The sequence below is a fragment of the Apteryx rowi genome, unplaced genomic scaffold (genome assembly GCF_003343035.1).
Source record: "Apteryx rowi isolate R43461 unplaced genomic scaffold, aptRow1 scaffold_120, whole genome shotgun sequence".
Lineage (NCBI taxonomy): Eukaryota > Metazoa > Chordata > Aves > Apterygiformes > Apterygidae > Apteryx > Apteryx rowi.
This window is the reverse complement of record NW_020447420.1, coordinates 278241-291371: the sequence shown is the minus strand read 5'-3', so window position 1 is coordinate 291371 and position 13131 is coordinate 278241. Positions and strand designations below refer to the sequence as shown.

Genomic DNA, 13131 nt, shown 5'->3' with positions numbered 1-13131 from the left:
TTTAAGTTGTTAAAAACAGTGGCTTTTGGATTGCTTTTTGCTTTAAAGAGCTTTAATAAATGTTATTCCATTGTTATCGTAATTGTAGAAAGGAAGTGGAGCCATTCTAAATACAGTAAAGACCAAGGCTAACCCTGCCATGAAGACCGTCTATAAATTTGTAAGTATCAAGTACTGGCTTGCTAGTGAGAGAAGAGTCTAACTATGATTCTGTTCTAACCTTTCAAGTGAAACTCAAGACTTAAGTCCATTTTCATTGGACTCACAACAGTACTTTAAGATATGCATTCCTCTAAATTTCAAATTTAAATGAAATGGAAAAAGTTAATTTTCAAATATTTAAACACAATTGAAATGCAAAGGAAAAGGAGAACCTGTGCTGTCAGAGCTATTTCTGGGAAATAGTGCCTGTATTCTCTACTAAGCAGCTCTACCGCCTCATCATTACCCTGCTGGAAATCCATCGTTAGCTGAGGTTTCTGTGCTTGCAGTTTCATTGAAATAAGGGAATCCTCTCATTTTGCAGATTGTTCCATCTTTTCTAAATGTCAATGTTAATTTTTCCTATGATCTTTTTATTCCTGCTTATTTAGAACCCAACTTACTGAGTTGTTTTTTAAATGAAAACATTTTCAATTCTGTTAAAAAAAAAAAAACAGCTAGTATATTACTCTATTATCATACAATTTCACTGTGCAAGATAAAACAACATAGAAACAAGTGAGGATTTCTTATAAACTAAATCATTGGAAATAATGCTACAACAAGCAGTGAGATGAGTGTTCACGTTTTTCCTCCTGCCTTCCTCCAGCCTGAGAGACGAGTAGGGTTAGATTAGCTCTGCTAAGCGGAACTGACATCCAGAGTACTGCAAGGAGGGAGTTTGAGGGTTTGCTATCACTGTTGATTACTAACTCAAAGCAAAGGTAAAAGAGGGGAAGACCTAGGGTCTGGAAGGGGAAAAGACAAAAGATATCTCTGCCCTCAAAACAGAAAAAACAAAATTTCTGCAGCATTGAGTGTTATATACATACATATATATATATATGTATGTTTTAGCTTTTTATTTGTTTTAATACCTGTTTTCAGTCTCTTGTTCCAATTTTTTCCTTGCCTTTTTTAGTAACTAGAGAAGGTGAATCTTGATGCACTGAAATCAAGCACAGTCACTGCTGGAAATAGAAGGGGATTTTAACTTAAATTAATTTTTCACGCAGGCAAAAGATCATGCAAAAATGGGAATAAAAGAAGTGAAAAACCGCTTGAAGCAAAAGGTACTTGAAGTTTTTATTCAAAATGTATAAGCACCATGTATGAAATACTTAGCCACAAAAAGCATTATGTGATCAATAGGAAGCTGTTTGATACAGTGTTGTTAGCACACTTCAAAATGCATTACCAGCTGTCCTGGATTTTTCACACTGTTATAAATATTCACAGACAAAAAAACTATCTTCAAATACACTAAGGCTCTGACTTAAACCCACAAAAGCCAGAAAATTGAGTGTTCTGCTTGGAGGGGTCCCTCTCCTGTCCATTGTGCTGGGGCCTCGGGGATCGGGGCTGTACGTGAACTGGGAGATCCTGCCTACAGTCGTGGCAGTGAACTTTTGCCAAATGGCAAATGGTTGTTATTTCTGCAGTAATATCTCAGGGAAAATAGCATAGTGTCTGTCATTCGGCAGATGACTTACACATTTCCTGAGTGTCTACTGTAAAGTTTAGGCACAAGGGAATTGTATCAGATTCGGTTTTCATTTTAAATTTGAATTTTGCAGGAAAACATACTCAAACTGTTTGTTGTTCTCTGAATCTCTTTTTTGTTTGTAAACAGTAAGATTCTGGGAATGCTGAACTGTGTTCAAGGAGTGTGTTATCCAATATTAATTGCTTGTTTTAAGCCAGAAGCATGGTCATATTGATACATACTGTATGGAGGAATGGTTAATTCTGCCTTTAGGTTTATTTCAGATACTCTGTTTATTCTGTGAATCGGAGCTATTAAGAGTCTACTGGGAATACACGGTAGCTAATTTGTTAATATAACTGTGAAGCTCTCTTTCAGATTTTTGTTTCAATTTATTGTGTATTAATTGTGTGTTGTTGTTGTGTGTTTTTTTTTTTTTTAAGTATGATACCTCAGTAATTTTTTTTTCCTCTAAATTTCTACACCATCATCTTAAGGTAACACTGCAAATATATTCCTTTGACGCGAACAGAAATCTGCCTAACCATACCAACAGAATTTTACTGCAAAGGGGTTATTCTAAAGCCGGGTTATAACCTTTTGAAATAAACTGTGTGCAATCCAAATGTTGTTAGCCCTCTAACTACAAATTTCAGCAAATTGTTAAAGATTCTTGGGAAAGATAAAGTTGCTTCAGATTATTTTCATGCTATTTCATTTTATTGCATTTGTTACTTAATATGTGGCCACTTAGGGTATAATATGAAAATACTAGATAGAAACATGAAACATTTGTCCTATACACAGAATTTTTTTTCTGTCATTCCATATATTTTATTTCTGGACATAACCTTCATGAATAATGAAATTTTGTGTGAGCTTCTCATGTGCATCTAAAGCAGTTGGTATTGTGTAAAATGACCAAATTGTTTTCCTGTATTTTAAATGCTAATATAATTATATGCTATTCTATGGCATTTTTATAGAAAATATTGAGAAGCTTCTCAACTCATTCATTCATTCGTTGCTTTGTTTTATTGCTGTTGTCTCCCTAGTCCTTCAAGCACCAACTGTTCTTTTTAAAATACGTATAACATTTACAAATGAATGGACCAATTTTGTTTCACCTTTCTTATTATTTAGCATTTCTGTAAGTGAGATCATTAAACATGTGCTTTCACAAGAGTTTAAGACTTCTATAAATAATTGACACATACTGTTCTACCTCTCCTCCCTTCAGTAAATCTGCTCTTTTTCTGCTCCATTCTTTTCTCCTTTTTGAATGCACCGTCACAAGATAACTCTGAAAAGAGGTGTTGCTCTGTTTAAGGTGATAAAAATAAGAAAAATTGTTTTGGCAACCCTCAAACATTATTTTCAGTCTAAATGTCTGTGGTGCTCTGTTGATAAGTCCATTAGTGCATCCTCACCAATTTTCATCTGAGAACATTGTATTTTTCAGGTATATTCTTGCAATGTGTGGTTATTTTGTGTTTGAAATTCTGGCATAATTAAATACATAATTTTGTCAAATTTGGGGTGCTACTCTTCCATGTTCTAAATATAGCTTAAGATTGTCTTTAAATTGAACTTACTATCCACTGCAATTTAAAATATTATTTTCTGTTATTAACACAAAAAGTATGCAGGCCACTAGTAAGGAAAAGTCAAATACAAACATCTCTTTTCCAGTTTTCACTGCCAAATATGAGCAGCTTCTGTACAAGATAGAATTTAAAAATGCAATAAAGCTAGAGGTCTGCTTCCTACAACTCTGCATAGCAATGATGACCTCTTAAATATAATCAAGAGCCCATTTTGCCCTTGGTCTGCTCCAGTCTTGGGTTTGAATTGCAAATGGGAAATGCAGGATTGACCTGTTGAGAGGTCACTGTGGTGTGTGTAAGGTCCTTCTTTAATATGATAGTAGAGATTGAATGGGGCTCTATTTCCATCCCTTGTTCATTTGTGGTACAGTATTTCAAAGCAACAGAAATAGTTTTCAGAGAATCCTTATGAGTGATAGCAAATAATTGTTAATAGATACAGCATGGTAGCTTTATTTTATATCTGCTGCAGTACTCTTTTATTTTATTTTTTTATTTTTTTATTTTTTTTCTTTTTCCCCCCTTTTTTTCTGTAAAGACAGCTTTTTCCATTTCACAAATGGAGCATGGTGGTCAAGTCACTCTGTTATTGGCCTCCTTTGAAGCTGAACTGCATAGAATTAGGAAGAAGGAAGAATGTGAATGGTACCATCCTCAACTTTCAGTAAGGAGAATGTTACTTACTGACAGCTGCTGGATAAGACAATTTATAAGTGGTTGGGCACTTGGCATTAATGTATTCAAAATTATTTTACTTACTAGATCCCTGTGTGGCTCTAGTTAATGTCTGTTATCAGTGGGCTGTTAGAGCTTTATTATCAGTATGGCTGGAAACATCTCATTTAGAGGTTTGTAAAATAACTAAAAGAATCCCTCTAGATGTTCTGACATGTTTTTCCTGTGCTTCTAATAGACAGCATTTGTAGTTCATTATATAGTGTCCCTAGAAAAATTAATAATGCCTATTTCAGCAGAAGAAAACCCTATTCAGTTTACATGGTTAACTTTACATATCTGTAAATATATTTTACTCATTCTTAAAAATTTTAGGATTTTCTCCTTTAAAATAAATAGATAAATAAGTGTTCTCCTCTCTGTCAGAATGCATCGGGATAGTAAATTCATAACTCAGTTTAGCAAAGACTTCCCCTGAAGGGACAGTCATTAGGGGAAGCACTGTTTATATAAATTATGGAGTGTGATAGATAGTTGTCATTCTCTTTTTCCACCAATCAATAAAATACCTTTTGCTTGAGGGAAAAAAGTATGGAGCATTTTTAATAATGTTCTTAAATTACACTTTATTTTCATTAAAAGGTCACTGAAACATTGACAAGTTTCTGCCTTTCTGGAGATTTTTTCCCCCCCTGTTTTTGGGGAGGAATAGAGGACTCCTGAATTTTGGGTGTTCTGGATGCTGTTTCAGTCGAGCTACAGCAGGGGTGCGGTGCTGGCTTGCACCAAACCCCCTCCTGGAGACCCGCAGGATCCGAAGGACGTACCTGCGCTGCAGGATGCGTTGCGGAACGGCTCGCTGGCCTCGACCCAGGCTGGTGCAGCCCCAGCAGAGCTGCGGAGGGAGTTACGGGCACCGGGGAGCGGGGAGGCAGCAGCCCGGCTCGTCGATCCTGCCCCCGGCGTCCTCGGAGGGCTCGTGGGGCAGGCGCGGGCCGCGGGGCGCTGCTTCCCGGCACCGCTGCTGCTCTTTTAGCCGTGTCCGCACTGGGTCCGCTGAGGCTCTTTCGGTCCTGCCTGGCTGTCCAGCTGAAGAACTGCTTTTATCTGCAGACATTTGGCTAGCCAGGATGCCTGTGGAAAGCCGAAGTTCAGAATCCGTGTCCTGTCTCCTTGTGCGTTTTAGAGCTCCAAGGAGAAGCTGTCCCGCGCGGCCAGGCGGGCTGCTCGCTGCCTGAGTGGCTGCATGCACGGCTGAGGGTGGGCTCGGTTCTGTCACAGGGTGCTTTGAAGGACTGTTGTCTGCTTTCTAGTTAGAGAAGTGCCAAACACTCTGATATTAGTCATATTAAAGTTACCTGGAGTCCTAATTTTGCGCATTTAAAGTCAGGTTTCTCTGTTTACTAGGCTCAAATATGTTTTCATTGAAGGTAGAAAACAGACTTTTGTGAAGCAAAGTTTGCTTTGATGACTGAAACGGTGTGGTTGATTTGTGGGCCTCTTTGGGATTTTGAAACAATATTGATGTATCAAATCAGGTAATTCTCATATTTTATTAAATTGAAAAAAAAAGATTTCCGCTGAAATCTGCAGCAGTTTCTTTGGAAGTCTGTACCCCAAACACAGGGGAAATATCTTCTGTGTGCAGTTGTATCATCTGAGAAGCACGGCAAATCTACAGCAGTAAAAGCTGCAAGGATTTGGCATGGCCGTTAAAAAGCTTAGCTTTTTTTGGCATAATGGCTTGTTCTGTCTGTATTCTTTATCTCCTCCCTTTCCCATTCCCCTGATCTCCAGACTTTTGCATCTGGTTTTCTGGAAATTTTGTCTGGATGGAAGATGTTTTGCATTGCGTTGATTCCCCGTTATCTATCACCTTGCTTGGAGCCGCAGCTCCAGGTGGACCTCCGAAAGCTCAGAAGGGCTGGGGCTGTCCACCCTTCAGTGCATGTCAGGCTGCTTTGCATGTGCCCGTCCCCTTTTTGGCATGCACAGAACAGGTCTGAAGCTTGGTACCGATTTCATCTGGCCATGCTTGTGTAGAAGTAGGGAAATAAAGTTTCTATTAATTTGTTGCATTCCAGAACCATCTGTGTTGCCTCCATAGGTTCTGTGATTGCAAAACTGTCTGGTTCCCTTGCTAGTTTGTTGCTGGGTTAGAGCAGAAGTATTGCAAGTTTTAGGGAAACCTACATTCCCTGTGGTCCAGTTGTTTTTAGGCGGCTTTGTAACTAATCCAGTGTACTTTGTTGTATTTTTCAAAGACAAGGTAGCATTGTGCAGTTGGTGGGGGGAAGGAAAAAGTTTTTCTCTCTAGTTTCCTTTCCAAAGTTGTTAATTTCCCAGCGCTCCTTATGCCCATGTTGGTGAACCGTTGCTCTGCCAACTGGAGCTAAAAAGGTCTCTCAGCCTCTGTGTGGAGCACACAAAGCCCTTTAGAAAGTCCATCCAGCTTTTTGTTTCATTTGACCTAAACACATTAGGTCAGCCGGTGTCCAAAAGCCCCGTTTCTAATTGGCCATCAGCCTACATGTCTCATTACTGTACCTGAGCAAGCCGGAGGCTTGCGGGGCCGTGTCAAAGGGCAGGGCATCAAAGCGGTGGCGGTGGCAGCCGCCAGCCCAGGGTCGGGCTTGCAGAGCTGCCCCGCGCGCGGGTTTCTCTCTGTATTTACCAAGCATTATTTCCTTGACATTGTTGCAAAGGGATTGAAGGTTTGGGGCCCACCGCGTTGCAGGCGATTTCCCAGCTGAGATTTTCTCGGGCTTTTCTGCGGCTCCCTTTCCTGATGCCTGCGTGCCTTTGTCTTCCTCGGGCCGCTGCTAGACAGACCAAACRTGCCCTGGCCGAGGCACGTAACCTAGGCTGAGGGGTCACTTCGCTTCTGAGGATGAGGAGCAATGGCAAAAGCAAAACAGAACAAAAAACGCATCCTGCCAGGCAGCGGTGTGTTTTGTGCGCTCTCCTAGAGGCGCGCTTGGTGTCCGCAGGCTCAAAGATAGAACGCCGGGTTGGCGGCGGTGCGGATTTGATCTCTCCTTGCCGCTTCCGCAAGTAGCTGTTCTGCTGCGCCTGACTCTGAAGCGCGTAAACGGCGTTACAGCTTTCAGTTGGCTTCACAGGAAGCAGAACAGGCCTGTTCTTGGGTTCCCGTTGACTTTGCTCTTAAAATGAGATTTTGAGCTCTGTTTTGTTCTCCCTGTATATTTCCTGGCTTTTGCCTGTTTAAGTCGGACATTTTCTTGAGCGTGTTTGGTGTTTGCACGCGACACGGGTATCCGTTGGAGGAGAGGGTGGTTGTGCACAAGCTTTGGTTGACAAAGCGCAATGACATCTTTTATTCTAATTATGTTTCCTGTGCTTGTTTCTTCTTCCTAACATCGAAATGGTTAGTCAGCGTTACCCGCTAGCGTCTCCTCTGTGCCCCTTCCCCCTCGGCAGGGGTGCTCTGGCCATGCTCTTTGCCTTTTCCCACCGTGCAGGACATTGCGGAGAACGGCTGCTCTGCGGCACCGGAAGAGTCTCTGCCAAGGCCAGCGCCTTCTCCCATGGTTGAGAAGAAGGACTCTAAGTTGCGGGAAGATAGAAGACCAATCACAGTACATTTTGGTCAGGTACGTGTTGGTGTTAGCTTGCTTTAAACTCTGCGACTCGGAAGAGAGAAAAATAGTTCAGAGGAAAGTCACAGTAAAGCATCTGCCAATCATTTCTTTGTTTTTTTGCAGCTGAATTATGTTGTTGTATGTGTATAAATGAGATTCGAAAACATTACTTTGTGGGGTTTACTGATTCCTTTTTGTTCATACAGTGTTTTTTGAGGAAAATAAATTCTAACTGAATTTGAAAAAAAATTACGAAATCATTAGAGCAATTTTATAACTTATTTTGCCTGTTCTTTTAGCATGCACAGATGCTATGGCCTGCAGGACTGAGGGTGTATAATTTAAAATATCCTCTGTTACATAGCCAGATCATTAGTGTCAACACAAAACATCCAGCTATTAAAGCATTTTAACATTCTTTGAAAATTAAAAGCAGTGAGCTAAGATAGAAAAATCAATTAATAGCTTATTAGTGTACTCTGTTTCAGTATTGACAATTGAGCTATGCACATTAGTTATTCTTACGATGTTTCTTTCGATATGTTTGTAAAAGAGCAATTTTGGTTGTTTCTTTTTTTAAGAGCTAATTATTTAGAAAATGTTACGTTTGTTGTGATTATCACAGAAAAACGTACAGTACTCACTATAAATTTGCCAGTGTTCCACTAGTAAGTGTTTGCTTGACTCAGAAAATAACATTATTTTGGTTTGCGTTGGTTGTTTTTTTGTTGTGTTTTTTTTTTTTTTACAGTATTATCATGAGAGAAGAAAAGTAAATACATGGTTTCACCTAAGGAAAAGAGATTTTAAAACAATTATAAACAAAAAACATTATAAAAGGAATGGGAATTAAAACGTGAAGCAAACCAGATTTTTAGATGAGCATTTATTAATAGAAACAAGTCAGTGTAACTGCACTGACTGTTTAGATATTAAGCAGGACTACATCAGATATAATCATTGCTCAGGGCATTTTATTTTCAGGTTTCTGTATCATTTTGGAACTTTGGCTATTGTGCAAAATGTAAGTGGTGGAAGGCTTTTTTTCAAACAGATTCTATTCCAATTAAATATTTGCAGTAGTGATTTATTTTTTGCTTATTTTCCATGCCAATAGAGTTGAGAGGAACTGGGGCTGCTGGAGAAATATAGCCACCTAGCTCTAGCAGGAAAATGTTACATTTCATTTAAAACAGTCAGAAATCCAGATAATACTATAATGTAGTTTCAGTTTTTCCCTTTAGATTTTTATGAAGGATGAATAGTTCAAGCATTTTGGTAGATTAATGAAATATATAATTAAGGGGAAAATGTGAATTTAAATTCATGAGGTTTTTTAATGGTCACTTTCAAATTTTTTAATCATCACTTTTTCTGTGTCAGAAGAAACACACATCAGCTTTAGTGAACCACTGGCTGCCGTGAAAGACTTGCTTGCTAAATGCTTATTACTGTCATTACATTACAAATGTCAGATTCCAAAAAATTATCTAACTTGGCAGTTGTGGGGCTAGCTCACTTAGAGCCGTTGTCCTTTCACTGGTCCTTTTTTGCTGATAGCCCAATGCCAGATTGAAAATTAAATCACACTTTCATGCAAAAGGAAAAGGTGTTCAGCTCTATGAAAAATAAATTAAGGCTTTTGGGAGGAAAAAAGCAGCAAAATTTACTGCTTAAACAGGAGATGGCTTCTAACTGGTGATTAAAGGGAGGGATTTTAGTGTCACTTTTAACTCTGTCTAGGATACAGTAGGTGGGAACAATTAAAAAGCCACAAGAACTCTGAAATAAGGGCTGTTTGTGCATTCACAGCTCTTATAAACTGAAGAGGATGAAAGAGGCTTTTTTCTCATTGTCACTTGCTTTCTGTGCCTGCTAGTATTATGCGAGTGTGTATGGCAAAGGCAGACTTTTTTAAAATGCATGCATGTGGATTAGGGTCAAGCCCCGCGTATCAGTAATGCAGTAAGGCTCGTCCATACCGCTGCAGCGAGCGAGCCTACCAGCAGCAGCGAGATGCTTTAATTGAGACATGCTGTCAAAGTGACAAACACATTTGCATACAGTCTATTTATTTTTGTTGGAAAGGTCTGCAGTCTGCTGGTGGTGGAACATTCTTAATCAGCTCGCTGTAAGTGAGCCGGCAGCTAGCTGTCCTGCKCTGGGTGCTTCTCTCCATTACATGACAGATTAGCTGAAGGGGGATGGGCTAGCAAGCCAGCAGCAACCTTTAATTTTAACTCATTATCTCTCACCCTATAGTAAGTTAGTTTCTAGCCTTTCTAAATACAGTTACRTACCTGCAGTTGTTAGCTAACAAAAAATGCCAGCAAATATCTTGAAATGTCTTTGTATAGCACTTTAGCTGATTGTTCACAAAAATTTATCAGCAATTACCTGCGTGTATGAGATTTTGTAGCGTTGTATCTCCTCTTGGTGAATGTTCGTTGGATGTTATTTAGGAGGCTGCTTAGGACAGAATTGTTTTAATAGTGATTTCTGTCGTACTAAGACATTGTGGAAAAGCTGTTTATAGACGGAGAGCTCTCCTTGATGGTGAACAGGATTTTAGCCAGATAGCCCGGGGCAGGGCAATAAGGACTTAACGTGTCCTTAATGCAGCTGCAAGAGGAGAACAGAGTGGAAGGGTGCGACCACGGCTTTCCTCCTGCTCCAGCTGGACTCTGATGTTGGTCAACAAGTAGCTAGAGCCATAGAGGCAACCAAGATTTAACCAGGGGGGAGAAGGGGCAACAACCGTCAAATGACAAGCAAGACTCAAGTGAATAGCGTATAGTACTGGGCAGTACTCGCTGTTTGGGGGAGAGTAAGGTTAATTGTGGCAGAAGATAAATTGCTACAGGGAGCATCCTTTGCAAATGGCTTATGATTGTTTTCTTTTTTCCTGCTTTTTGCCTTATATCCCCACCAAAACTTGTTTAAAACCTCAGACGACATACGGCAGATTCGAATAGGGGCCTTGGTGGCCCGGCCACAGCTGTCCCCGGGCTCCCGCCCGCGGGCCACCGCCACTGCCACCTTACCCAGGCAGCCCATGCGTGCGCCCGCTTTCTAGAGAGGGTACTCAGCTTTATCATTCTCATCCTTGGGCTGTATGGAAAATAAACACAAAATATAGTGGGAGTTGGACTTTTTCAGTTTCTTCTTTGCAAGGCATGTTGTCACCTCCAATGGAAAGTCAACTACAAGTCGTGATACTGCGTTGTACGTCACTGTGGCTCCTTTGAACACGTTCCTGGTGCCTACAAACAGCTGTTACGCTGGGAGGACCCATACTTTGAAACACTGCGGGTCTGTTGCGATACTGGACATCTTTGATCTGAAATTTTTTTTTTTTTAACAAAATTGTTTGCTTTCCCCTAATGGCTGCAGAAATTCTAGTTCTCTTGGTTGCTCATAAAACTCATCTTTTTATGTTTAAAATAAGGAAGGAGGACTGTCTGAATCCTGGCCTTTTCATAGGATTTTTCAGATTCTGAGTTTCCGTTAGCGCTACTTGAGTTTGTGTTTCTGCTAGAGATCTCAACTTCTCTCGCCGAGCTGTTACTGATGGCGAGCTACGGTGATAAGGGGACTGCACGGAGTGTAATGTTATGCAGCCTTAGGGCTCTTCCGCTTTGCAGTTTTCATTAACTGATTGAGCTGTATATAAATTAAAGTCTGCGTTTCAGTTCTGTCCGATTTCGGAAGTATGTTGCTTGAGGAGCTTTTAATGTCTCTTCACCCTAAACGTAAATATTGATTTATAAGTTGCCTTTATGCCACAAATAAAAAAGAAATACAATAAATCAAATTAGAAATAGGACAAGGCATTTTTTTCTTTTTACAAAACCGAACTATCCTGATAAGGTACTTTTGTTTCCTGCAGAGAYGCAAGTCTCAAATATTGCATTCAAATATTTAGATAAGTGACATTTATATATGTTATATATGTTACAGCCAAAAAAAGCCAGGAATCTGGGAAATGCAGGCCTCTCTTTAATGATGGTGATTGTATAGCTGTTTCAAATAGCACCAGCAGCTCTCCAAAATATCTTGCTGAGCTTTTAATGAGCAGTAAGCTTTCTCAGTTCTCTCATATGTATTCATTTTTGCATTAGATAATACCAAAAAAATCAAAAAGTATAAACTGATAGTTTTGCTAAGAAAGGAAGGCAGATTCATATCTGAATCTGGTATTTTAGAAGCCTTTTCCCTCCAGAAGACGGTGCTTAACTGCTAGGCCACTAGTGCACCAGGCGTTGCTATGATAAAACACGTGCAAACGTCCCTGTCCCACAGCCAGGAGAAGAAATGCTATAGGATTTTTAAATTTTGCGCTGTTGCTGCGATAGCGGGCGCAGTGTAGGGTCACGCTGGCTGCTGCCCGCATGCGTTGCGGGTGCGCGGAGGGGCGACGGCTGGCAGGGTTGCAGCCTGCTTCTTGGGGAGTAAAGGGAGCGCTTTATTTTCCCAAACGATACTTGGTTTTTTCCACCACTTTTTCCTAATGAGGTTTCTGCTCCTGGCCACTCTGCTGCCCACCCCTGCAGCCCTGATCCGCTCGTCCTGGCGCTCCCGTGGGAGCGCGCTGGCGGCTCTGCATGTGCCTCCTTGGCCGCCCGGGATCTTCACCCACGCCTGGGCTTCACCCGGCTGGTGGCACAACTGCTGTAGGACATTTCCAAACGGCTTCTGATGAGCAGCTGCCAAAATCATCCTTTTGGGGGGAAGTTTATCATTTCAGTAGAAGCAAATTACACCAGCAATTCTGTTCTGCTCTCTAATCGTTTCTAGGATAATTAGAATGTCTTTTGTCAGCTTAGGTGTGTTTACGCTTCTGTGGTTTGTTTTTATTTGTCTGCAGATAGAATATTTATTCCATTTATGTGCCAAAAGGTAAAGCTTAATAAAATAGAAGAGAGTCTTCTAAATGCATGTTTATTTAAGAGATTCAGTCATATTCCATTTTCAGTGCAAACAGGGAAGAATTAGTATTCTAGGGGCTAATGTAAATCGAATCTTGGGAACAACAAAACAAATGGAAAATATATTCATAGTACTAAAGCAACTTATCTGAGTGTGAAAAGACTTGTCCAAAATTCTCTTCCAAGCTGATTCTTATTGTTACTAAACTTTCGCAAGCCATAAAATGGAAATTGCCGGCTTATTTGCTGTTTTGATCATTTGCTGTGAGGGATCTATACACTCACATTCATCTTTCCTGTTCGTGATCCGCGCCTAGACGTGCAGAACGAGCAACTCTGCTTTGTAGGGCAGGTTTCTTCTTCAAGAAGATTAAACAGTATTAAGAGGTCAGGGGGAGGATGGGGGAAAGCCAGCCAGCCACATTCCAGAAACGCAAAACTGGATCGGTGAGGCCAGAGGCAAGCGGAGGGAGGGATTAGCCGCTGTGCAGAAGAGCTCAAGTGCGGAAGGGAGGAAGGCTGCGCTCCGGACCCTGTGACTCCCTTCACACCCAGGTGCCTTGCAACAATAGCGGATTCCCCCGGATCACGGCAGGCATTGTGTGGCCCCGAGGTAGAAACCAAAGGGGAAA

General features: G+C 40.7%; 1 protein-coding gene across 3 annotated transcripts in view; it reads left to right on the top strand.

Moving 5' to 3' along the window:
• Window positions 1–13131, top strand: part of DENND1A (DENN domain containing 1A) — a 229151-nt gene that overhangs the window by 182467 nt on the left and 33553 nt on the right. For 2 of the 3 annotated variants that reach the window (XM_026089971.1, XM_026089963.1), the window contains exons 17-19: window positions 89–160; window positions 1218–1274; window positions 7452–7583. In XM_026089971.1, the coding sequence (XP_025945756.1) occupies window positions 89–160; window positions 1218–1274; window positions 7452–7583 (261 nt within the window). Of the gene's footprint in view, window positions 1–88; window positions 161–1217; window positions 1275–3832; window positions 3959–7451; window positions 7584–13131 lie in introns of all 3 variants that reach the window. The other variant, XM_026089953.1, reaches the window with a different exon arrangement.